Source organism: Lagopus muta, chromosome 12 (genome assembly GCF_023343835.1).
Source record: "Lagopus muta isolate bLagMut1 chromosome 12, bLagMut1 primary, whole genome shotgun sequence".
Classification (NCBI taxonomy): domain Eukaryota; kingdom Metazoa; phylum Chordata; class Aves; order Galliformes; family Phasianidae; genus Lagopus; species Lagopus muta.
Window position 1 is genome coordinate 4,595,129 of NC_064444.1, and position 27,845 is coordinate 4,622,973.

A 27,845-nucleotide genomic window follows, 5' to 3' on the forward strand; every position below is an offset into this window, starting at 1 on the left:
CCGTTCGTAAATTAAATAGATGATGGAAGAAATGATAAATTTTATCATAGTATTTTAATTGTATGCCAGCTGACAAAAATGTAACTGGGGTCATGCAAGATCTAAATTAAATATGAGAGGAACATATATGGAGAAGTGTCATTTCCAAGGATGGTTAACAGAACAATATACAGTGAGCAAATCGTCTCAGTGTATACAGAGCATCCCAGTAATCTTGCTTAATCTGATAAACTGGACAAAATGATCAGGAAAATCCAAAGACAAAAATCAAGTGAAATCAGGCCCATTTAGGTCTGCTGCATGGATGTGATGGAGCTTCTGACGGCTTGCTGTGAGGCATCCAACTGCTGTTGTGAGAGGTTTAATAGTTAGCACCTGCTGAATGCACACAAAGGTAAACAGTACCTTTGCATGCCAAGATGAAAAATGACTGTGACAAAGGAAGAAAGAGGCCGTCACCAAGTAATCTGTCATGCATGCGAAATGAATTAAGGATGTCACAAATTAACTAAGGAAGCTTTAGGTACTTCTAAATGTAGTTTACCAGCTTAGGAAGGACTACATGATGCTCAGTCTAAGTACAAATAGAAAGCAGAAAATAATCCTTCCTTTAGAAGGAGTTTAATCTAATTATTACTTTGTTTTTAACTACTAGTATGAGTTGGGAAGGTATCTGAACATGTATCTAGAAGAAGTTTCAGTATCTTTAAGGGAAAATAGGATATTCCCAGACAACTGGTGCCATTTCCAAGAATGGCAATGAAGGATGCTATTTGAGGAGACATCGCAAGCCTGGCCATTTTCTGCAGTCCTTTCCCCTGGTATCATCCCTGCATGTTGTGCAGGAATATGAGAAGATTCATCCTTCGTGTTTCCTTCAGTGTTTGACTGTGGACCTTTGCATGGATTTCTCTAATCCCTTTTTGAGCCTGTTGATGCCGTCTGTCTCCTCAGCCTCCTGTGGTCTGAGTTTGAGAAGTTTAGTAACCACTGCAGAGGGAAGAATTTTCTTTCATCTGCGCTTTTATCTGATGATCCCCCAGTTTCACCAAGTGGCCCCTAGTTCTGCTGTTGAGGGATTTAGGAAATGACAGTTCTGCATTTATTTTACTGGAGGCCTTGATGATTTTGCAAACTTTGATCCTATCCCCTCTCAGCCTGCCCCTCCCCACACTGAAAACTCTTTTAGTCCTGTCACTTCACCACTTCAGTCACCTGTCCCTGTTCTTGTCTAGCGTTCCACTGCCATCAAATGAGAGGAAATGCAGTGATATTACTGTTACTGCTGTTGGTACTAGAAGGTGCCTGAAGACTCCAGACTGAGTCTGGGCCTCTGTTGTACTTGGCACTGCAGAAAACAGATTAGAAATTTAGAATCTAAGAAGATAAGGTAGGGAAAGAGTATGAAAGGAGAGATCTGGTTCACCTTGTAGGCTCAAGAGTACTAAAACTGGTGCCAGGGAAGGGAGGGAATAATGATGTTGTGGCAAGAAGGTCTGGACTTCTCCTTTTATTAGCAGTGTGCATTTATGTTAAATGAAAAGTTCCATGCATTTCATTTTTTGTAGGTGAAATAAAACACGTTCCTTTCTTCTCACTGGTAGAAGAGTTTGGTTTTCCTGTCAGCCCAACAGCCTTTCTCTGTCTCTTTTCTGTATTTCTTGTGGGCAGTGTTAATACTGTACACACTTAATAACAGTGTTCTGGTGATAATTTACCAATACTTTCAGACTTCTCCAGCTAAGGGAGCATCTGTAAGATATCTAAAAGCAATGGGTTTTTATCCAAACTGAGAAAGCAAGCATATTTGGCTGTCTTTTACTGCCAGTACATCTCCAGAATAAATAAAACTGAACAAGCTAAAAAAACAAGAGGAAGCAATGACTAAGTTCATAGAGAATATTTAAATCAAGGGCACCATGAGACGACAAAGATTTCTGTAATGGAGAAAAACAGTGGTTAGTGATACATGACAAGCAAAAATTCTTCAGCAGATGGTACAGAAATAGAGCTGTGTAGAAAAGGAAAGAAAATTAAAAGCGGATGTTTCTTGATGCTGTCAAGAAACCTGACAAAACAATCACTCGCAATTACAATGTATGGAGAGAAATAGCAACGTGATAACAGAAGACAACAAATGTCATCAGAAGGAATGCTTTAGTTAGCTCCTGGGAGCATTGGTGGATGCTCTCCTGCAGAGGTTTTCAGCATTTTCCAATTTGCAGACCCTTAAATAACTGCCAGTAAAGATGACATTGCTCTCCTGATGAAGGGAAGTGTAGATGTCAGGAGAGGGGTTTTGATATAAAAGCTCTCCCAACTTCTGCGTATGAGAGTGCCATCCCTCTGTGATGCTGTAAATAGAATTCTATGCGTACATCCGTACATCTGCATTCATCTCTCTGGGGTAAATTGCTTGTTTGTGAGAGTTGTATCTATGGTTAAGCAGGAAACAATTACCCATACCCACGTAGACGTATACATACCAAACATCTTCATCTCTACAACAACTGAAAATTTCTAAATATATTTTCAGTCCGTTCATCCACTTAACAGCGAGAGGAGGCTGACATTCATTTGGGCTTCACATAGGCAAACTCAAAACAGACACAGATGTCTGTTTGGTAGGATGCTGCCCGGGGCTGCCCAGGAGCCGTGGATTCCAGGAGCCAAACCCAGGCTCTCCCGGCTCCGGCTCTGCACTGCATACAGCGCCGGGAGCCCTGTGAGTGCTGGTGGGGCACGCCGGGCTTTTGACTTCCAGACTCCGTGGCAGACAGCCCGAAACCTCTGGCACAGCTGGCTGCCTCCGAGCTGGAGGCGGGAGACCCGCCAAGCAGACGGCCACAGAACTGCAGGTCTCGGGGGACAGAGCGTGGGGACCTTGGCTCGGATTTGGAGAAAGTTTTGAAACCCAAGATGTTTGAAAGAAAACTTCTGTTATTCAACACATGGGCATTTTTCTCTCAAAGTTTCTTCATTTGTAATTTGTAAAATTTCAGGCTAGTTTTAGCGTGATGTCTGCCCTGCTTAAAGTGATACTGCTGGGCATGTGGCAGGGTCACGCCGGCATCTACTGTGAGTGTGAATGCTGGGGGAGGTCAGTGAATTGCAGTAAGTGGTGCCAGATTCTGTGATTTGACATTTCAAATAATGCAAAATTCCGTATCAGGAAACACGATTTCTCAAGTTTAGAGGGCAGCATTAAGAAAAAAGGCTGGTGTTTTTCTTTAGAGCCTTTTTCACTATTGCTGCTTGCTCTGCCTTTGGTAGTCTCATTTCTCCTCTTTGTAATTTTACCCACTATGCATGTGCTGGGGATCACAGAGAAAGGCTGGAGGGATTTCCGACTGTGGTATTGCTGCTGGGTATGGTTTTCTTAGAGGAGGACCGGATTGGGAGTCACAGATCTCCTGCCTTCAGGGAAGTCAGCAATGCAAGAGCTGCATGCATCAGCCACAAGGCAGGAGCTCCAGCACGGCCAAACACGGGGCTGCTTTCTCCCAAAAGTGAGTGCTCACAGGGGACCTTGCTTCTATGTTCTGTGGGGACAAACAGCAGCTCATTTGACCTTAGAGTTCTTTAGTCCTTAGCTTAAAGAAAAAAAAAAAAAATCTACATATAGGAATCAATGCTGTGAAAAATGCATTCTGTAACAGAACTTCCTCAGTGAATAACATAAAATATCTGTGGTTAGGTATGTAAGACTGTTTAGAGGAGCACCTTACTTTTTAAGCAGGCTCACATGAGCTCAAACTGAAGAGGCAATCTGAAGGGTCACTGGCATCATCTGGGCTACTCACACGTTGACAGCTGATTGTATATTCTACTGTATCTTCAGTGAGGCAGCTGATGTCTGCGTTACGAGCCGCCAGCCTAAGATGTAACTAGTAAGACTGGGCCAGGCAGCTCTGCTTCCCAAGGCAAGGGGAGTTTTTTAGGTTGCTGGTAGAGTGAAAAATGGAAAGCTGGGTGTTATAATTTATGTTGACTTCTGAAAAGTTTTTGGCCAGGCGATTCACAAGAAGCTGTTAAGGAAATGAGCGCTATCGTGGGCTATGGAAAGTGGCTAATAAAAATAAATAATTGGAACAAATGGTTACTTTTCATCATGTCAAATGATTAGTAGTGGCTGCCCCAAGGACCTGCAGAAGGATTAATTTATTTAATGTACGTATTAATGAACTGAGAAGAGAAGTATGAGAGGAAATTTTGAAGAGAATACCAAATAAGTAGAGTAAATACTATGAAAGATTTTGAAGAGCTCCAGTGAGTCATAACAAAAAGGTGAATTGGCAGCAGTAAAGCAGATTAAATGCATAATGAAAGGAATCATACATATAGCCGTGCTCTAAATTAACTGCAACTGGAAGGGAAAAGTAACCAAGAACAACTGTGTATCACTCAATGAAAACCTTTATGCAGTGTGTAAGAGCAGAAAAAATAATACTCAAAAGTTTGTTTTGCCACTATATCAGTAAGCAGTAGGAAATCATTTGGAGCAGCTCCTGCTGTTTTTAAAAGGTATTTGAAAAAACACACACACTGAAAGCAAAGGTCAAAAATCAGCCCACGAAAGCAAAAAAATAAAGAAATACAACCAAACATTCCAAAAGTTGATCTACTAGGATGTCACGTATGGAAGTTTCTGCTACAAAGCACATCTACACTGTGAGTTTGATAGGCTGAAAAAAAGATAGGACGTACCTAGATAATGAGAAGATAGACAGTTGCATTAAACTGTGTAATACATTGCAGAGAACATAAATTTATGTTCTCTGATAGTTTATTATTTGTTAATTGAGCCAGTCAGTAACTATGATTAGAAATGAACTTTTCCTATAGTCAAATCATCTAGTTCACTTCAAGGCCGTCTATCTTCCACTAGAGAATGTCTTGCAAGTTCTCACATCTCTAGTCAATGGCAAAGGTGAGAGTCTAGAAAGTCTGATGATTCCTCAATACTGAAAAGCATTAATCCTGAAGACCTTGAATGTTACTCTGGATGCACTTACCAGGATATGTTAGCAAGAGTGGTATTAATAATACCATAAAATGGTTCTGATCTTTGTAGACCGTTAGGTTTGTGCACATACAACCGCTCAGTGACTTGGCACTTGATAATATAGACAAACATAATTTCAGTGTAGGCATTCCTCAGCCGTCGTTCCTACTACATGCCTCGTCATCATGTCCTCGTAAGAACTTTACACTGCAGTGCCATGAATAAAGCCCACCCCGTTTTGCCTCACTCCATAGAAAAGAGGAGGAGAGATGCTAACTGAGAAAAATGCCATAAGGAATTGGGAAAGGACGTGAAACTTATGTGCTTCTCACCATATCTCTTGTGTAGCATGACAATCACTATTCCAGGAGTGGACTTTGCAGTTTCTGCAATTAACCCCCCCTCAAAAGACTATAGTTGTTGAAATCACATACCAATTCCGTTCACAACAGGCGATTCATTACTAACTTCCAACACGCTGGGCAAATTTTGCTCTCCTTCATGATCATTTATATCCATGTTTTGCTGTTGTGAGCCATTCCCAAAATGTCTAGAATCCTTTTCATGACTGCCATCTCCATTCTGCAGACCATTCTGTGGCTTTTTCAGTGGCATGATCTGTAAACCGCTGGGAGTAGTTCGGTAAGTTACAGTTTTAGCAGCCCTGTCATTAGCAGATGCTGGCTTTGCTGCGTATCCTCGTTTCTGTTTTTGTAGAGAAGGATTAATTCTCTTCCTTTTGTGTGCTGACCCTTTTGCCTTCCCAGATTCAGAAGGTCTATGTGATATTTTCTCAAGAGATGACCCTCGGCTTTCCCGTAAAAATTTTGTAGTACTGGTCTGTTTTCCATGTCTCGATCGCTTTTCTCTACTAACGTGTAGTCCATTGAACTCATCAATAAATTCCTCACAATGTAGGAGATGATGTTCAGGTTCCCAAGTATCTTCATTGCTTCCGTAACCTTTCCATCTGATGAGATATTCCCACTTGCCCTTCTTGTTCTTCCTTTTGTCTACAATCCTCTCCACCTGAAAGAAAAAAACAAACAAGTATCACGTTAGACAGAAAAATGCTCTGGTCGTGAGAAATATGTTCTTCGTTTGCAGCTACAAAGGCCTCCTTGACACTGTTAAGCAGCTTCAGTATTCATGAGATTCAGCGCCTACAATGCAGCGCCTAAAATCTGAAATGACTCTGACACTGAAAGCCTACCCAAGTTGGCAAAAATGCAGCAGCCTATTTTACTGATTAAAACTTATCTTAATTTCATAGGATGCAATCCAACACCATATTCCCATTGGATCCTATATGGAGCTTGCTGACTGCTGATGAGAGTCTAATTGGTGTGTGTATAAACTGCTTGACATAGCATTTAGGAATTGGAGTTACATGGTTCTGTTTGACGAAGAATTCTCGTGAACAGACCTGGCAATACATGAGAGGAACGCCGTGGCCCCAGTGGTATTTTGACAGCAAAGCCTTTCTCCCTTCTAAAAACGTTAGGAAAAGATGTAAAATGCCTGATCAAATCTGATCTGGGAACCTGCAATGGCCAATGTTGGAAAAAACAAAAACAAAAACAAAAAAAAACAAACAAGGGAGAGCCTAAAAATCTGTGGTGAAGCCATGATTTCATTGAAAATGTGTTTGTAAAATGAGTCTACTTTTGTTATATTCCTCAGCTACCTCTTGTTTGAAAGAGCTAGCCAAGGCATCTTCTGCTATACTGTTATTTCCTGATCATTCTCCTGAACCCACACATGGATTATGTACCTTTAAATGCCTTCTTCATGCCTTGATTGCCTATCCTAAACAGAGAACCAATTAGAAAAAAAGTCTATTTTCATTCCTGCACAAAAGGACTACACTGGTCTGCCATCTGAGCACGCGTTAATGGTATCACGTTGTGGAAAAGAGAAAGTACAGCTGAAGAAATCTTTGTGCTGCCTCAGCACTGCAACATCTCAAATAGAGGGAGAGAGTGTAGGGACACACAAGCAGGGCTAGTGATCTGTGTTGTCTTGTCAAAGAAACTGGGAGAGGTTTGTTCACTTCAGAGAAGAGGGGAATGTAACAATCTGAAGTGAGTTAAAGACAGGTATGCAAAGATAGCTGTGATCCATTCTCTGCACACTGGACAGCAGGTTGTGGGTTTAAACTGCATCAGTTGTAGTGCAGATAAGCTGTTAGGAAGATCTTTGTGATGGGAGAATGATTAAGCACAGAACAGGTAACTTTGGTGAAGTAGGGAGGGTTCTAGAGCAAACAAGTTTTGTTAGACAAACACGTGCCATGAGCAGCCCTTGTTGGAAAATGGGCTATGGTTAGAAACCTTGTGTAGTCTCTCCCAAGTTTTGTTTTCTGATTAGTTTTTTTTACTTCTTGAAAATGTGGCTTATGAGGAGGAAGGATGCCACCAGTATAAAAAAATCATTATTTTAAAACAAAAGTGCTGTTGTTAACTTAGGAAAAATAAGCACATGGATAGCTACTGTATTATTTTTCATTGCTTGTCAAAGAAAAATCATCTCATATAAAGAACAACAGTGGAATCTGTTTGGAGCATTTAACCTTGAAGAAGGGCAATCACGGTGGTGTATGTGATTGTTCACTTTAGCTCCCCTGTTGGAGCAAACCAACAGAATAATTCTGTCTGTTCACTGGCTGGAACTGTACATTTATAGAAATCGAGGTGGGTTCCCCAAAGGAGTCTAAAAGTAATTAGCTTCCAAACGTTGTACTTCTATCCCAATTCATTTACATGGGAACAGCACTAAGATATCTGTGTCTGAATCAGACTGCACAGCTTTCCTCCATCTCCTGGGCACTCAACTGCAGCACCCAAACAACTCATCCTTGTGCTCTGTTTTGCACAGAGCCTCTCCAGAAGCAAAGTAAGGAATCATCTTCATTCTGAATTTAGCGCGGTCCCTTTCAGGATTGCTCAGTGGCAAAACAATTAACTGAAGGCAAGTTTGAGATCATTTGTTTGAAAAGAAGAAGAGCACTCAGAAAAAATGAACTGCCACTTTTCTGTTCCTGTTTGGAGACTTTCAGTTGTCAAACTCATAGACTTATGATCTTGATGGCTTTATATTGAGCAGCTGTCCAAATGATCCCTGCCTTTAAAATACTCCTTGTCCTCCTGACTAGCCGGTGAGACCCTACATCAAACTGTGGAACTCCCTGGTGGCCAGTGGTTGTCTGTGGGTTTGTTACTTTAATTACTGCAGCTCAGTATAACAAGGAGCAAAACACACACACATATATATAAATATATATAATGGGGAAAAAATTAAATAGCTGCAAAACTCAGTAGACCACAGCTATCACTGCTGCAGAGAATTCAGCTGAGCACTCCTCTATCTGTAAGAGCTACACAAGGCAGGCACTCGCCTCCACTTTTATTGAGGAGCTTGTAGTTGGGAACAAACGGCGTCAGGTTAATGCTTTGTCAGAGCAACTTGGGTCTCGGCATTCCCCCACTTGCTTACCAAAGGAAGAACCTCAGAAAGGATGCACAAATAACTTGCCATTTTCAGAAATGCATATAAAAACAACTCTTCAAGCTTACCTCTTTTCCCTCATGGATGTACGGGTAAGCTTATCCGAACCCTTTACTCATTTGCACATTGCTGTGCTGATACAAGGAGGGAAAGTGAAGGGAGGAGGTTCCTTGGAAAGCGTTCTTTATTTTGGGAAGCACTGAACTATTTTGGTGATGAGGCATTATGAATTTCAATTAAGAGAATGAAAGGAGGAAAAACATTAGTAGTCTTTGTTTCTGGAAACAAAATACTGGCAATGGAGAATGTGATTAACCCGTTCAAAACAACACATAGTGAGAAGTATTTATGAAATCGGGTCAAATTTAATAAATGGCTTCAGAAAAATTATCCAGTAAGCACATATATTTGGGAAAGACTAAGCATTTCATGACAGCATTTTCAGAACAAAGCTGTGAGGGTTTCCCTTCAAATTTAACTGAACGAAGAGGCACTGAGTAAAATATATTCAAATTTTTTGTTTCTGATCAACCCCAACTCTGTAAGGAGTTCAGTTTTGCCCAGCAAAACCATTCTGATCAATTGTTTTGCTGGGGAGAAAATTAAAAAAAAAAATGCAGGCTGATCCGAAATTACTGTCATTGAGTCTTTTTGGTCCAGCCACCATAACCAGTGCCTTGACTAATGGTGTACACAAGGTCTGAGCAGACATTTGTCTTGTTCTCACTACCATCTTCTTGCTTGTTCCTAGATGCATTTGTGGGTGGCATCAAACATCCTTGACCTCTCAACGTGGTCTCTTCTCTTTCTCAGGGCTTTAAGTTCTCCATCAATTTTTATCACTGTTGGAGTGCCACCGTGTTCTTTCACTGCATACAGTGAAGTGCTTCAGTGTAAGCATAAATATCAGTTTGTTATCCACACCTGGTATAGTCTGTCCCATTTTCCTTATATTCATGGTCCACAGTAATAATAAACATACCTTAGAAAATATATTAAATGATATATATATTTGTTTTAACAGGTAATACTTAAAGTAATAACCTTTCTGCATTGACTTCAGATTACACAAGTTCCTATGAGTTTTCTTAATGAGAAATAATTCTGTGACAGCTAGTGATTAATAGAAATAATTTTGTTCCCTTCCCAGAACAAACAATGCACAGACTTGGGAATATGCAGAAAACACCTACGGCTTCACTGTCTGATTTTCCATTTTCCCCTGTTCTATCTTTAGTGAGAACTCAATAAAATCTTCCTGAAAGTGACCTTGGCAGTTACACTGTGCCAAATCTCTAAATTCACTACGTTTGGGGTGGAAAACCAAGTAGTGATATCTAATAAAACTGAAATGAGTGCAGACAAAGTGTAACAGAGGGGTATCGCAGTTAAGAGAGTGCTAGAACTGACATATCCCATTACTTGCCTGGAATCTCTGTCTCTGTCTCTACTAATTCTGGAGACCTGGTGTGCTGATATGTTACTATATAAATATGTTTTAAGAGAACAAATAGAAGAAGACCATAGAGCCCGTGCATGTGCATTTGCATCAGACTCTCTACTTCCAAGTAAACTTAGCAGTATGCACAATGGCAGAAACGAAGATAAAGTCATAAATGAACTCCTTTTGTTTAAATAATTAACATTCTAAACTGAATGTGAAATTTAAAATATCTCAATTGATTACAGTGCAAATATGAGGAGCTTCAAGAACTTCATGATATAATCTAGTGATCAAGAGCTTATACATGCTGAGTATAATATACGGTTTCCTCCTTCACAAAAGTCTCAGGGTCAAACTCACCCACTGAACCACACAGTGTTATTGTCAACCTAAAGAAAAATGTAGGCCAAGTTAAAAAGGGTAATTCCTGCTGAAGTATTTCTGTAGATACACGTGTAAAATCGGAGCACAATATACTTATCTCACAGCTCACAGGAACGCTGCACAGCATCCGTAAAAAATCTTTATGCTCTCAGAAAATACCTTCCAGGAGGTATTTAGCAATTTCCAGAAAGGCCTGGAAGACCACATGTCTTCTTAGTCATTTCCAAAACAATTACAAGGCATCCCTTCTTTGTCCATGCATATCTATTTAAACAATTTAATGTAATCTGTGATGTTCAGATGGTCTTTTTTAGCGTACAGTACAGAGTGTGGACTGGTTTCAAGACACACTAGAAAAACTGCTTCTCATTACTCTAAATTACAGCGCTCATACTGTTTTATATGTTGGTTTTTTTCTTTGGAGGTCTTTGTCCCATGTTGTGCCTCAGGCTGTTGGAAGGGATATAGATGGGTATTTGAAGAAGGCGCCAAGAAAGGCAGGAAGACTTCTGAGAGAGATAAATGCCATCTGATTCAACATGTTTGTTTTCTAAAAATTCATTACTGCCCTAACTACCTCCTTCTTCTTATCTTCTCTTTAAAAAATAATGTATTCATTAGTTCTAAATCTCTTGCTTGCTTGTATATGTGACGTGTTTCTCTTGTAGTTTTATTTATTTTCTCAAAACCTGCTAATCAGAGCATTTGTTCCAGATGTATGAAAAATATGGGAAGGTATCTTCTGACAGGGTCAGTTAGAAAAATAACGGTGGAATTAATGTTGGGTCTCTCTTCAGATCTGATCCACCACTTTAAAACAGAGTAGATCCAATCACTGTACCAGCTACAGATGCTCCCCAAGAATAAACTCATAGAGTTACCTGGAAGAAATGAAAGCAAAAGGGCTACAGAGTCATAAAATAAATGGGAAGATGTCCCTATTCACACGCAAAATATCAACTGACATCTCCCAGGAAGTTCAGTGAGCACCCTACCCTGCTCATGTCACGAAGACACTGCTTTTTATTCTCTTCCTTTTTTCTCTTTTTATGGATTTCTAGCTTTTTACAATCTTCTCAGAACCAGAAGAGGCACCAAGCTTGCTAGTGGCATTCTAAGAGTTCCATATTTTCACTGACAAACACCCATGAGCTTCAGGTTAAACATGGTTGCAAACCACACGTCCTGCAACAGACACATGCAGACTTGAGATGGACCAAATACGTGGCCTTGTCTTCTAGTTTTGTTCTTGCAGCTTCTCCTGTTCAGAATTTACAGTCCTCACACTCAGTCTCTAAAAGCCATCCTCCTCTCCCACTGTAACTTTAAGGACATCATCTAAATCACTGTCTTTATTAGGATATTTAAGTATACATGTGCAAACAGTGCCTGTAATGGAAGTGCCAGAATCTTTGTGGCTTTTGAGCAGGTAGGAATACGCATAGGAATCTTCAAATTGTGGAAGGGGATTTTTGTAAGGACCAATACTGTGCCTTTGGAAAGGACTAGAAAATGAAAAAATGATGTGGGGACCTGGGAGGGACTTCCTGGGCAACACGTGTAGTGCCTGTCATTGTAGACAATTACATCATATAAACCTTTTCATACTGGATATGTTAACAATGCAGAACATATTTCTGCCCTGGGCTTGTTGTTGATAGGTTGTGTAGCAAACAGCTGGCACTCCTTGAATTTAATCATTTTGTAAAATGTACTGAAAGATTCCATTTCAAAAGCAAATCAGTTTTCTGTCCTAAAAAATAGAGATACTCTTGAGCAGTTGGCTATGATCATCTTGACAATGCATTTCATGTATCAGATGAGCAGTACTTTTTCTTCTGCAGTCCAACTCTGCACCCCTCCATCAAAATAATTGTTTATGCAAAGTGCCTGTTAGGTCTGCTCCTCAGTAAATGGTTTAAATCCCTTTCACTTAGAAATGTTAATCAACACATGCAACATATGTGGAAATTCAAAGACCATCAGGTTTTCTGTTTATTTTAAAGCATAACGATGCACTGTATTTATCAAATCACTGCTTTCTTTTCTACAATAAATCAGTTCCTGATTGGTTTTGAGGGTTCATGTTTCTTACAGAAGGGAAAGCGAGAAGCATGCCATAGCAAATGTCCTCTGTATTAAAAATTAAAGTCAGTTATGATCAAATGCCCACTACAAATGAGATAGCACAATTGCTTTCAGAATGAACCTGTTATGGTACTATTTAAAACACTTCATTTTCATAAAGAATGCTTTTATTTCCATGGTAAAGTGCAGCTGGTAACTTCTACTATAGTGCTAAATTTGTTTTGTATGTTACAGTGCACACATTAAGTGCAGAAATACCGGGTATTTTCTTGGTGTGTAGACCAGCAAAGGAAAAAGTAACGTTGTTCCTATCTACTGTCATTGAGATTTTAAAATCCAATTAGTGTACTCTGAGATATGGATGAATTTTACTTCAAGCAGGACCATTCGTTTGAGAAGAACATTGATCTGTGGCAAGCACTTATGACTAAAAGATGAATGAGAAATCTATGTGCGTAAGACAAAATATTTTGCTAGGCTCCACAAAGAGCTGCCTGTTCTGGGCACATGTATGGCTCTCTGCTATGGCTGTCATCAGCTGTTTCTCTGCTGAACTCAATGGGATTCACCAATTTTCTAACATCTGAGAGTTTGTGTGTGGGAAGGCTGTGGCCATCAGAAAGAAGAGTTCAGCACAAGCACAGCTTAATGGCACCTGATTCTGCCTATGCTTCCTTTACACGATGTCAGCAGGGTTATTCCCAGTTTACTTAGATGCAGTAAAATCAAAGTAGGAGTCCCTGCAACTTAAACCATAAGATATTTTGGTTTTGTCTAAAAGCAGTTTATGGGTACAGGACTTGAATGGACTCTTAGCAGTGCTATGTGAACGTAGAACTGTTCTCTCAGTAAAACTGGCTGGAATGCATTAAAATACTCAAGTTTTTAAACAGATATGAAAATGTGTAAGCAGTAGTTAAAAATAAGAATTGTCAATTTATGTAAAAGTTGCACCTGAAATGATTAGAGTAAGTTCATGCTCTGCTTTCTGTTACGTTCATTTGCAATTTGTTCTCCTTGGTCGGTCCCAGCTTATTTTTATGTTCTGTTGTGCCATTTGCTCAGTCTTTTTCTGGACCACATGACCTTCATTCAAATTCATCTCAAGGCCAGGTCTTCAGTCCAACATGTTTACATGCATCCCAAAGCTTAGCCAGAAGTGAAGATTCCACACAAAAAAATACAAAGGTTCGGCTATAGCACCATATAAATAAATATTTGAACTGCTCTGCTGTACTATCACTCAGTGACTCATTGCTTTATAAATACTGCTTGTAGGGCTGTCATAAAATAAACCACATGTTCTTGTGTGGTAGGTAGAAAAATATTTTCTCATCCCTTTTACAGAAGAGTGGTAGACATGAGCCAAAAGAAGTGGAGCTCAGTTTTGGAGGAGCTGTTTACTTCGTAGAGATTTCCACAGGTGCTGAGGACATGATTTCCATGTTAGCAGGGGCTTCAGGTGCTCAGGCTTCACCAACTTCATGCAGTGTGATATCTGAGAACTGTTCAAATTGCAGAGCTTTGGTGCCATGTAGAAGATGAGAGACACGGAGAGGGTACAGGGATGGGGGGCTTATGAGTGACACTGGGCAGTCCAGGTGGCTGTTGTACAACACCAGCTCCTTACTGAAGGGATTGCAAGTTGCACTGCAGAACTAAATTCTGCAGTCATCTTGAAAGAGGACAAAATAATAGCTTAGTAGGTATTTCCAAGGAACTTGCCCCGTACTGCTGTAATATCTTGGGAAAAATGAAAGCTGTTTGTTGGAAAACATGTTGAGTGGACAATGAAGAGCAGGTAGGTATTCCAAGGTAAGGGATGTGGAATAGCAGGTTCTTTTGGGGTAAGCTGTGTAATGTGACGGGATGTGTTCTCTAGCTACTGTAATACAGGGATATGCACATATTTTTGAAATGATCCACACATATTTGACAGGGCAGCAACCCTGAAAGAATTCCCAACCTACAGGCCTGGATATGAGCAAGGATGGTATTTGTGGCTGAGCCAGGAGGGAGAGAACAATGAAGAACGCTGTCCATGTGCATTAATGTCCGGTCAGGGATGAGGAGATAAATCACATCTCCATTTCATGCTTTCTATCGAAACTAGAATAGAAGGCAACTGGCTTGGAGCATCCATATCGCAAAGGTAGTGGCAGCCAAATTTGGGAACAGTACCATGCAGTGATGGGCTTTAGAAAGAAAAGGCTAAAAATAGGAGACTTTGTACAATATAGAAGAAGGTTAAGGGGAGATCATTTGAGTAAAAAGCTGCAGTAATGAGAGAAGCAAAGTCATGAAACACAAAGGTTTCTTTCAGAATTCAGTAGAGTTTTTCATTTTCTTGCTTATACAAATGAAGCTGATGTGATGGTAGAATACAGAAGTGAGCCAAAAAGAAAGATAGAGCAGAAGGAAGAATAAAGAAATGTCCCTTGGGCAACTATAATAGCATGATAGGAGCACAGAATTTCACAATATCCAGGATACCATCATAACTTCTTAGAAGAATGGCACATACCATTTCAAAAATTATCCGTGAAAGGGAATTTGTCAAAAAAGAAGAATAATGTACCATTATCCCCCCAGAAACAGTATTCAGATGACGATCAGTAGACCAAATTGTAGCCTCAATGATTGCATTGATTTTCAATGCAGATGTAATTTGTGTTCTAGATTTGGGTTTTGTCCACTGTGAATGTAACTTGCTATGAGTGCCCCTATCTCAGGAACAGCAGTTAGGGCAGTAAGTTACAAAAGCTGTTAGCATTCATCAGACCGATGCATTTAAACACATCTCATAGTGTGGCTATTTAGAAACCTGCCTTCAGAAAGTGGGAATTGTGCTCTGCGTGGGAGACACAAAGGAGTGAAAGCCTACCTACTGACTTAATGTAGCACTGCATGGTCTGCATGGGGAGGATGCTTGCTGTAGGTGTGGGTGAAGGGCAGCAGCACACCTGTGCTTGTGCAGTGCCTGTGCCTGCAGTGGCTCAAACTGACTGCACCTCGTGGGCTCCAGGCGGCATTCCACCTCAAAACCCTGCTGGCAAAGGCAAAGAAGCATTAATTGGTGAGACCCTCGTTAATCCTGGTGGGGTACAGCCACGCACTGTCTGTACCTCCAGCCACAGAGGTTGAGATAGAATGGAATCCATTACCCCTTCCAATGAGATCCCAAGAAACCACGTTGGAGTTTCTCTGGCAGTTGTACAGGTCCTGCTCTGAGTGCCTGTGGGATTGCTGCGGGGGTTCTGGGGAGGGACAAGCCACCTCTCTATGCTGACTGTTACCCTCTCTTTCCGTTTATAGATCACTCTGATGTGTACTGAGCATCGGGGTGGACTGGAACTCTGATGGAGCTGAGGAAGCATTTAGAAATGTCTGCGCTTGGAGCACTATTGAATATGTAACTAGTGAATACGTTACTGAGGAAATTTTCCATCCATTTGTTAGTCAGATTCCTAACTTGGCGGTTGTCTTAATACCTCAGCTGCTCCTGGATGCATTTCCAGCAATGGTAAAGGAAAGAGCTTTGTTTCCTTTGCCTCCGTAGAATGGGGCACTATATTTTAATAAATGTGGGGTTTCCTCGATTTATTCCCCACATTTGTCTCACTAGGATTAGGCTAGTATATGTTCTCTGTGTGGCACTATGCCAGCCACAAACCAAAGCTGTGAAGGCTGCAGCTGTCTGCTTATTATTAATTGAGAGTTAGTGCTGAGACCAACACACACTGGTGCTCCAAAACCCATACTGTTTTGCAGATAGTTTATGAACAGAAGCTTAAATTCACAATTTAAGATACCTTTGGGTCACACTTAATGCTAGGATTCCATTTGCAAATGGTTTATGAAATTACAAGTGGCTAATAAGTTGTTAGAAAATTTCATGATTCTTGCATCTAATTAATCTTCTAATGAATCCGCGATAGTCTTGGGGTGTTTCCACAGTCATCTCTAACACAAACTACAGGTAGTCCAACACTGGAACAGGTGCCCAGAGAAACTGTGGAATATCCATCCTTGGAGATGCTCAGAACTTGCCTGACCAGGATCCTGAGTGACCTAATTAAGTTGGTGCTGCTTTGAGCAAGGGGCTGAATCAAATGAGCTCTATAAGTCCATTCCAACCTAAATTATTCTCTGATTCTGCAATATATAATTTTGCCCAAAATATTTACTCATCATTTACTAATTTATTAATTCATTTCCACTTGGAAAAGCAGCTGCATTTGGAAATTGAGTTCTGTTCAATCTGTGGAAGTGGGTGTATGATCGGACTCTGAGGGCGTTTAGATCTACCAGGCTGCTGGAAGGGAGCTTCCCATAAGCAGCTCTGAACTTCCTTCCTTCCTTGACCTTGTATCACCAGGAATTGCTGACTTACAGGTCAAACAGCAAGAGCATCTTGCTCTAAGATGGACAGGACAGAGGTGGCTTGGAGGACCAAGGCCAGCTGATCACCAGGTTAAATGGGCATTTGTAATAGTGAGATGCATTGTGAAGCAGTTGTTCCCATTTAAATTACAGCTGTGTGCTTTCCCTTTGGATGAGCACTCAGTATTTATGGTACTAGCAGAACAAGGCAATATGTGGTAAACTGGGGTGTGAACAAACAACACACCATGAAAGCAGCTGTATTTCTGCTCTTCATCCAATATGGAGGAAATAAAGACAGTAAGAGAGATTAGTTACCATATATTTACCACAAAGATAGGAGGAATCATGCTAATGCAAATGTGATTCTCAAATTTACCCCAGAATTTTCTGCAGAGATGGTAAGAGAATTCAGAGCAGAATGCTTAGGTGGGGCTTGAAAATCCAAGCTTGTGTTTCAAGTCCTCCTTGCCACCTCAACCACACTTCCTTATTTTTTATCTGAAAAGAAATCCTCCTCTGTACAGTGATCTCAGACCTGCTGTTGCAAATGGGAAAGTTGCTTTGCAATAACACCCAAGTAAAGAATTCCAAAAAATGAAAAACAAAATGAAGGAAACCTGTTTGGGATCCTAATAAGTAATATCAAAATAGGAAAAAAGATTGTTTAACTGACACTGCATTTCTGCATTTAGTGTTTGTGTTTTTGCTGCCTGCATTCAGTAGATTAGTAGTAGATCATGCAATGCAGTGTACTGAAAAGACCAGAAAGTTCCTAGCATACTTGGGAGGAGTGAGAGACTCATAACATGGAACTCTTCTTTTATCATGCTTGTCAGTTGTTAGCCTAACAAAAGAACAAAACCTCATCGTTTTGGAGTATGTTTAGGGACATTAACTGAGATTGATTAACTATAACTAAGCTTGCCTTCTAGATAAGAAGGAAAAAGTATTTTATGTAGCTGTTTGGAATATTTCAAGATGGTATGCACATGGTTAACGTGTTTGGTTGGATTCCAAGGAAACAAGAAACTTTTGGTGGTCATGGAAAAAGGATTTAAACAAACTGATAGTTTGTCTTTAAATAATCAGAGAACTTCCCTAGGGAGCAGTGCGTATTTGCTCCATTACTACTCTGAAATGTTATTTTCATAGTTACAAAGCATGATACAAATCTATCCTACTACATGGGTACTAATGATCATTGCTATTATTTAATAGCATAGCAGGTGGAGCCTGGTGCTGTGAGCACTTCCTTGAATATGTAGTGTGCCGTAACACTGAATTTGTTCTTAAAATTAAATGGTCAGAATGTTGATCAGAAAATCTTGTACGGAGCGTCTGTCAGATCAGTGCTAACAAGACTGAGTATGCTCTGAACCCAACGATGTGAGTTTTGCAGTATGAAAATTCTGGAAAAGACCTTGCCCTGGGCTGCTGAATGTCACATGCAGCTCTCACAATGTGCGCTGCGCAGTGCAGGACAGAGACAGAATGTGCAGTGCCGTATGCTACGTTATCTTTGCCATTCTGCTTTGCTCATCCTATGAATGCGCACAGCTACAGACACTGCAGATTTTAAAAGGCAAGTTCACACCTGTGAATTACTTCTAAAGGCAACCTGAGATATTTTACGACACATGCAAGGATACAAGCTAGTTAAAGGACAACTGGGGAAAACTGAACGGAATATCCTTGAGTTTCTCTCTAAACTGCTTCTGAAGGTGACAGTGTGGGAGAACGAAGCATATGAGTCACCTGTACATCTACATTTTCCTGGAAATACTTCTTACTCACATAGGAACACTTAAGTGTTTAGTGCTTTCCCCCCAGTGGCTATATAATACCAAATAATTTTAGTCAAAATAACAATCAAAATGTCTGAAAATCTCTTGACTTTCAACTCTTTGGTGATGTACTTTCTTGTTTTTCTTTTTAAACTCTTCTAAATCCTACATTATTAACAACAGAGAGCCCTGTCCAAGTTAATCAATAAGCCACTTCAGTTTTGCCTGAGGAATGAACACATAATTGCCTATTTTCTTCCACGTAAGAATCTATTTGGCTTCAATTTTTTTACAGTAGATATTTACAAAGCAAAGAGATTTTTCAGGCTTCTACTTCTCTTCTACTCCAGAGTTTGTATTTTAGGACCTAGGCTCCTTCCCCTGTCAAATATCCATCTGCTTACAGGCTTCATAGTCAGCAATGTGAAATCTAACTATGTAGGGAATCGCCAGCATTGCTCAGTGAATGGCATCCTGCGATAGCGTACGTATGCTTCATGCACAGTGAGAAAACCTGTAATCCTGAAGAGTTAGATGCTGAATTACTCACAGTATAAAGTAGTGAAATTACTGCCACGTAAGAGTGATTCGTACTTTATCATGTAGTCACAGAAGTGAACTTATCCTTGAAGTCGTCATCACGCCTTCCTTAAAACGGAAGGTTTTTAGCCACTGTTTGAAACAAAAAGCTAGTAATATCCTGTTCATCAGATGTCACAATAATAGCAGTGAAAGGCTCCCCATGTTTAAGCTTGAGCTTTCCAGCTTTTTAAGCCAGCATTTCTAGCATAAGCTTAGTGTGCAGTGCAGGCTAAACTGAAAGCCATTACAATAAGAATGACTTTCCAGAGCGAATGGCATATGATACCACAACATTTTTTTCCATGTTGCGAATGCTGTCTTTTTTTGATAAACAATTGGGCTGTGGCTATAAAACTGCTGGGGATGTAGAGTCTTGGTGACATTTTGAAAAAGAGTAGAGCACAGATCTAGAATAAGTTTTATATGCCACAACATAGCAGAAATACCAATGCAACTGGAGCGGCATTCGTTTAAGAGGAACTATGTTTCTTTGCAGTGTGATGGCCCAGACTTGACTGTTTGTCTGTCATGGCGTTAGTTACAGACTCACAGATTCATAGATCTGAAGGCCAGAAGGGACAACTATACCCATCCAGCCTGTCTTGGGCTACACGGGAATGTTTTACATCCAGCAGTTCCGTTCCAGGTCCCAAATCCTGATTTAGTTAAACCACATCTATCAGAAGATCATCACATCTTAATTTGAAATGATTCACAGAAAACGCACTTTACTGTTGGTAAATCTCCCTAAGTGCTATAAATAAAATGCTAGAACCTTAATGTTAAAAAGTGCTTCTCATTTCTAATTTATGTAGGGTAAATTTCCAGCCACTGGCTCCTTTTGTATCTCTGCTAGCTAATTTAATTCTCCAAACCTTAAATCCTGTGAAGTAGTTTGCAGCTAACTGCACAGATGGTCTCCATATTTCTTGAAGTTTTGTAAAATTTTGGTGCTAATGTGATGGCTCTGTCTAAAATTTTGTAGCTGCTTCAGAAGCCACATTTTAAACCTTCATCACAGATGCTAGGGTTCACTACCTGTGTTTGAAGTTCAAATTCATGTATTTCATATCATTTTGAGGGAGAGAATTTTTAGGATGTGCGGGATTGCAATGGCTGCGTTCAGCAGACCAATACAAATAATTTGTTTTCTTTGTTTCATTGCTAGAATAAGAATGTATCTCTTAAGGATGTTGTGGCTAAAGGCAAAGGCAAAGTTAACTAAAAGGAAGATATGTGGTGTTCAAGTCTGTGTCCCCATTTTATTCCTGCTATACTACTTATTCTCTTAAATCTGTACCCATGTGTTCAGTCATATGGACAAAGCAAACAGCTTCCCCCTGTGCTCTACTGGATTATTGCATACTGCTAAATAATTGCCCACATCTGTCTACAAACTGCTTTACATCCGCATAAATCTGTACCCCTTCCTTCTGAAACAGGACAGGAATATTCTCATCTGTCTGTGAAAAGTTCAAGTGCTGGCTGTCTGTCTGAATTTATCGGGTCATAACACCATGCAGGGCAAAACCCTACAAAGAACTCATGTATGAAAGTTACACATGCTGTAAAGATTTAGGAATTTGCCTTCAATAAATGAAATTCTCAGTGTTTGACTTTTTAAAAACACTTGCCTTGAATGTAAAAATGCTAATTAAACCAATTAAAACACATTAGGAGTACACTGACAGCAGGCACGTAAAGCACTAATCAAATGTAAGGAAAGAGCTTAAATACTTTGGATTTGCCAGTTTTTACTACAGTTGAGTACATTAATCTTGGATGCACGTACCTGAAAATAAGAAAGGGGCTGGTTTTGCTGACCTGAGAAACCATTCATGTGATTCACCATAAAACTTGTAGGAAATGAAGAAGTGACAATGTTTTCTTCTCAGTCTTAAACTTACTAACTAGTTTGTTGAGACTGCTGGGGAACGTAAAAGAACTGCTGTCATTTGAGAGCAGACAGAACTAAAATTTACATGATTTCCTCAAACGAAATTCATGACTCGTGAATCAATTTCCACTAAAATAACCCAGTTCTGTATTTCAGAGATCAGGGAGCTCCGTGGGGTAAATTCAGTCAGTAGTTTGCATTATTGGTACATGAGCTCACTGGTCCAGGGCAGCTGGGCATGAATGAGGTTTTCTTTCACCAACTAAAGTTCAGCAGTCCCTGTCTTTATAATACCACACAGCAACACAACAGGAGGGGAGAGGATGGGATGGGAAGCGAACAGAGCAGGGCTAAGCACAGGGGAAAAAGGGCCTTTGAGCTTTTAGAGTAGAACAAGTGCTTTGGGATTAGGAATCATCTTGAAATTGCTGTACCTGCCTAAATCATGTGTCCTGGCTGGGGAAGGAAGTGACTGCCTTATCCATGTGCCACATGGAGATCTACTTCTTCCCTGGACTACACACACACCAAATGAACAGGGCAGATCCATCGTACACACACAGCAACCCCTGTGTGTTCAAGGATGTCTTCATTTTCCTGCAAGAGCACCATCACCTCTTACACTATAAGCATTTTCATTTCAGGGTCATGCTCTCAGGTATCTTCTGTTTTTAGATACCTGGAAACCTTTTCAAAATGCTTCATAAAAAAACAAAACAGAACAAAACAAAAACACCAGAAAGGAAACATGGCTTTATCAAACAGCAGTATAGTATTATTTTTTTAATCCATCTGTAAATTATATGTTCCCCTAACACTAGAACCTAGCATATCACATTGTGCCCTAATCAGCTGGGTCAAAATCTATAAATAGTGTCTTGGTGGAAGTCACAAAGGATTACACTACCAGTAGATTCTGGTGTGTTATTTAAACAGTGCTCACTCATAGCCATGCACAGCCAAATCTCTCCAGCACCGTAATGAATAAGGTCAACTTGGTCAGCTGAAGTTCTGTTTTTCAAATGGCTTTTGTAAAAATACTTTGCCTGAGGACTTTTAATTTTCTTGGTCTATCTACCATAGTTATCACTTCTTGGTTTTAAAGCACACTGGAATAATTTTAGGAAACATCTTTTTTTTTCATTTTGAGTGTAACAAACTAGACATTCCATGAATACATAATTTACAATTCCTGCCCATTAGTAAAGATGTCCTGTAGCCAAGAAACAGGTACGATACTACTTTGCTCTTAAAATGATGCCAGTTCATCACTGTGAGTCATTTTTAGGTTTCTATGGTGAATTTTTTTTCTGCAGAGGAGGCCTTGAAGTTGCTGACCAAGTCTTTCCTCCAGTGCATTTTCAGTCTTAACCACTCAGGGAGTTAGATGTTACCAATCCTTTCTAGAAACAACTTTGAAGTTTAGGCTCTGAAGGTGAGAACCTTGTTCATTTCAAGATAAAGTCAGATCCAGATACCCATTTCTCTTGGTGCGAAGGATCATATGATATGGCTGACTGTAAAGAACAGTTGATGAGATGTAGAATTAATGATCTATTTCCATCCTGTTTTCCCAAATGCAAGATAAATGGTAGTGCAATGAAGTTTTTTCCTTTGAAGGCCAGTGTCTATTCCACACATGAAATGAGTCCTTGCCATTTGTGTTTTACAAGAACAGTATTAACATTCATGAACATTTCATCTTTAGCCATGTGATAAGCTTGCTTAACAAAAAAGCCCATCCTTATCATCTGTGGATACTTCTTTCACAGAACCAATCAGTCTGTTTATACACAAGTAGCTACCTTCTGGACATCTATGCACGTGATGACCTGGGGCAATGGAAGCCATTTGCAGTACAGTGTCATTGAAGCTCTGTGCAGAGACGTCTGATCAGTTGATGCTGAAAACAGCTGCTAATGCAGGCAAACACTTAAGAGTAGGGTTGGGATGTTGCTGAAATTGGTGCAGCACAGAGCTGGTGCGGTTTTTTGGAGCTCCACAGTGCACAAGGCTCAAAGGTCAGGTTAGGAGCACTGCTTTGAAAGACTGAGGACTCCAAAGGAACTCTCAGTCCTATATAGGATTTATTAAGCTCATTAAAATAACACCCAGTCCTAAATGAGCCACAGCTTTACTTCTTCTCTGTTGTGGCTCTGGAAACTCACAGAGTGTGATTCCCTAGCACAATAGCAGCGAGAAGCCACAGATCAAAAGCAGCTGCCACCATGTCTGAAAAGGGGAACGCTCTCCTAACCGTCTGCAGTTTCTGTCCCAGAAGCACAGCAGCTACCGGTTTACCCTATTTCGAGATGTCCCTGTTTGAGTCAGAGATTCATGTATCCTTCTCAGAAATGGAGCTAAAGATTAGTCACTTCAAAAGGAAATAAAAACAACTCACAACAAAATGACTGTAGAACACTCCTGGTTCATCGTCTGTCTCACTCCCCTGCACTGTTACAGCAAAGCCATATTACACTTTGTATACCAGAAGGGAACAAAAAAGGCAAGTCCTGCAATCAGTCCTGAGAGATCTAAGGCTAAGCAGGCAGTTCCTCAGCTAGCCCTGAGGCCTCAAGTACCTTCCATGTCTTGAATGAGTGATGCATCAAATACTAAATATCCAGTATATCCCCTTGCTGCCTGTTCGCATATGCATCTAAATACTTGTCCAAAACACGTCTTTGTGATTCTCAGTAACACATGACACACTTGGTGTGCAACCGCACTTTGCAAGATCAACTGCAGCTCACTATTACCAGAGATGCTTGTGCTCTTGGACTGGTGATCTTTGGGTGGTAACAGGAGGAATAGCAGCTGGATGTAAAACATGTGAAGTTTTGTTAGAGCTGTTCTGAGCTGCACTGAAACCTAGAATTAACATGGGAATCTAGAAATTGTACAGAAGGGTTACGTTAAGCTAGAAATCGTACTGATCACCTAAGGAATTCTGTCTAAAATGGCATTTAAGAACTTTCTCCTTGGTTTGTATACTGTACTGTGGGCATAATCTTGAGACGGACTGCAGAAAATCAAAGGGTGTATATGCTAAGATACAAGAGCAATGGGGATTGCATATCCAAAGTAAAAGGGTTACTTGCACATTGTAATTTATCTGTAAACGGAACTTCTTTTCCTGCATACTAGCTAGACTTCAAGAACAGCAGTTAATAGCGGAGGAGAAAAACTGCATCACTTATGGTAAAAATGGAAGGTCCAGTTCACGCTCAAAGACTTGCCTTTTTTCTTCTAGGCGCAGCAGGTTGTCAGTGGTATTTGTTATGAGCAAATGAAGCACAAAAAAATAACAGCAGTGCAGTTGCAGAACAATTCAAATCACAGCCCACTGCAGCCTGTCTGTAAGTGGTAACCATGCACGCACTTCAGTGTTTGAGACCACTTCCAAGAGTGAGAAATTTTCTACCACCAGCACTCACTGGAAATGCTGTAAGTCATGTCATGTCAGGAAGCTAAAGTGTGTGATGGTCAAACAATGCAGGAAAAAGAACCAGCATCTCTTGTATGACTCACGACCAAACTAGGAGACATTCAGTTGGTAGAAGCAACTTCTTGGAAGAAGTCTTCCATCAATTCTGCTAGCAATTCCTTGAAGCCTTCTGAGGCTGTAAGAACAGCAGTTCATTACTATAAGCCACAACAGGCAGCCCACAGGTTAAGCCATGAGGTTCTCCAGTGAGTTCTTTCAGGGTAGTGAAAGATTGATGAAAGAATAATTATGCAAAGATTGCAATGTTTAAAAAAAAACACACACAAAAAAAGGGTGTTGTCCTTGGAGCTTGGAATCCCTGTTATCTTGATAAATGTCATGCACCATATTGTTTGCAAAGACTTTAGTCAGCAGGGAGAGATGACAGGACTACCTTGGCACTCCTGCTTTAATCACTCTTCCAATGCAAATGCATGCCAGTGCACAGAGAGGCAGCAGAAGTCACCCACCATGGTGGAAGGCAGCAGGGAAGGTGGCAGCAGAAGCAGTCAGATTGTCACTACAGTGCTGGAGAGGGGCATAAAAGCTAGCCAGGGAAATTACTGTTTGTATTTTGATAGGAAACTTGAAGGCTCCTGTGATGTAAAGTAAAAGGTGCCCGTAGAGGAAATGCTAAGTCGCAGCTGGTGGGCTGGTGAGAAACAACTGGTGGGAAGGCAGGGCCAACCCAGGGGAGCTCAGGTGTGTGCAATGCACCTGAATGACTGGAGGAGCTGGAGCCAGGATCCACCGCTTCCCAGCCCTCATTTAAGGGTTGGTAGTGGAAGCAAGCATATCTTGCTGGGGAAACCTGCCTACCTGAGGCCTCCTGTAGGTAAGCAGATATTTTTTTTCCTTTGTTTATGTGTCTGTGGCTGCTGTGTTTGAGCATGTTGTCGCTTGCTGCAGCCTAGGACTTTGCTACTCCGCTATCATTGCTGCACTTTTCAATGCATTATGGCATTGTAGTGCTATTTACTCTGTATACATGAAACTATGTTATCAGACACAGCTTTCTCTGGGGTGCTCCTTAGTCACCTTTTCTGACTGTTACAGTACTTCAGTTTTTATATTTCTGTGTAGAAAAAAATTCGGAGACAGTGGTAAATTCCAATTGCACAAGAGGTTGCTTTTCAACTTCTCGCATTTTGGGAGTGTGACAAACTTAAGTTTGTGCACCCAAACTCTGTTACAATATAGTCTGCAATTACTGCAGCCAAATGGTGTTGTCCCTTATCAGTCATGAGCACCACTGTTTATTCCTTCAAGGACTTCAGGTTATTTTCCCTGGAGTCATGTGGAAACACTGCAATACCTAAACATAATTCCAAGTACTTAATTTGTGATCCAGAATGTCTCCATTTTCTTTCCTATATTGGTTTGAATGAGTTGCATTCCTATTTAATTTAAAGCCGTATTGTTATGTCATACTGTTAGTGAATCGAGAAGGTGGTTGCTTCCTCTGCTTATTTAGAGGCAATTTCAACTACTTTTCATCCAAAGGCAGCTTTCTCTTGGTGTATCTCCTGAATCTGAACATTCATTGCTGTATTGGACTTGATCATTCCTTCCTTAGAGTAATCAGCAAAAAACTTTGTGATAAACACATTTGCATTTCAAATGTTTCAAAATTCATTGTTGTGCATCTTTTTTCCACGTGAACTGTACTTAGTAGGAATTTTCCAGCACCTTTCCTGTCCTAAAACACCTGATAACCCATTACAAAAAGACAGATTCATCAGATGTATTAACGTGATTTTGTTTTGTAATAGTCCCTTCTCTAAAAAGGAAAACAACTTTAAAAATATTATTAGAACAAATTTCAACTGCGTAAGACTTCAAAGGAAGTCCATCAGCATAGTCAAGCCAATATTACAGAAGAATATTAAAAAAAAAAAAAAAAAAACACAAGGAAAACAACGTCACATTCTATTTTGTAATTCCCTTCTTATTATGAAGAACAAGATACATAAGTAATGCAGTCTCCTTTGTAGTTAGCTTGACATCTGTGAACAGCTTAAAACGCCACTACTCATTGCAGTGAGTGCAAAGTGATGACAAAAAGTTCATTTTTGTATGTCTCAAAGACTATAACAAGTTGAGCTGGTCAGTTAGAAATTGGGCTGTTTCTGTTAGTAATCACCATTGCTGAAAGAAACAAACACACCACAGTAGCAACTTCACGTGTCTGTCAGGAGTTAGTGACTTTTTATATTCCCAGAAACCCTTAAAGATTGATAAATGTGTGTTAATAGTCCTGTACAGCACTGAGGAAGTCCATCCAAAAAGTTTTGATGCTGAACTTCTTTTTATTTTTTTTTTTTATAGAAGTGAGTTATTTTTATTAATTACATTTATATATTATATTGCCTCACTCCATACATTTACTCAGGTTCTTTCTGTTATATCCTTCTCCCTTTTACCTTATCTATTAGACAGAACTATGGCAGTGAGCCAAAGCTTCACTTTTACTACGTGTGTTTGTTTTGATGTTACTTCATCACCACCTCCATTCTTCTGGTCTTTTGTTTGCATCTTCCACCTGCTGCATCTTGGAATTCCGAATGGAGAGGTCTCTAAATCAGGAATGGTCTTTTCTGCTCTGGAGAGTGACCCACTATTACCATTTGTCCTTTAATTTGCAAGGATGCTAATTAGCAATGATTAGCAATTAGATACAGAATACAACTTGTAAGGCATGTATGTTTGTGATCTCTACAGACTGCAGCAATGTCTTAATCAATACTTATGTTTGTTTAACGACTGTGGTATGTACAAGGCTAAGAACTACCATACAAGGTCAGACTAAAAGTCCATCTAGCTCAGGGCTTACTATATTCTAATAGAAATTAGTATTGGGTACCTAGAAAAATAGAATCTATAGAGTAAGTGCTGCTCTTGCTTTTCCTTTCAGGCAATTAGCAGTTTAAGGATTTCTTTCTACTGAAAGGTGGAAAGGGATCTATCCTCCAAGATGCTGTTTTACCGTTCTTTGAAACCATTTACAGCTTTGACTTCCACAACATCCTAGAACAAGGAATTTGAAGATTTAAATGCTGTGAAGATGTAGTTCTTTGTCTCAGCTGTTTGCCTGATCACTTCATTTGTTGCATACTTTTTCTTGCACAACAAGAAGTAGCTTTCCTCACTGAATTAACTAATCATCCTCATTTGTTTTTCCTGTAGCACTCATATCTCCCACAATCACTTCTGCTAGCCAGAAAATCACCAAAAAGGTATTTTGAATGAAAGCCATTCCACCCTTTGGAACCTCCTGTTAG

At 40.1% G+C, this 27,845-nt stretch overlaps 1 protein-coding gene across 2 annotated transcripts in view; it reads right to left on the minus strand.

Annotated features, from left to right (window-relative positions):
• The window catches only part of CDYL2 (chromodomain Y like 2), a 57,063-nt gene that overhangs the window by 21,050 nt on the left and 8,168 nt on the right, over nucleotides 1–27,845 (minus strand). For both annotated transcript variants that reach the window (XM_048958386.1, XM_048958387.1), the window contains exon 2: nucleotides 5,440–6,034. In XM_048958386.1, coding sequence (XP_048814343.1) covers nucleotides 5,440–6,034 — 595 coding nt within the window. The remainder of the gene's footprint in view (nucleotides 1–5,439; nucleotides 6,035–27,845) is intronic.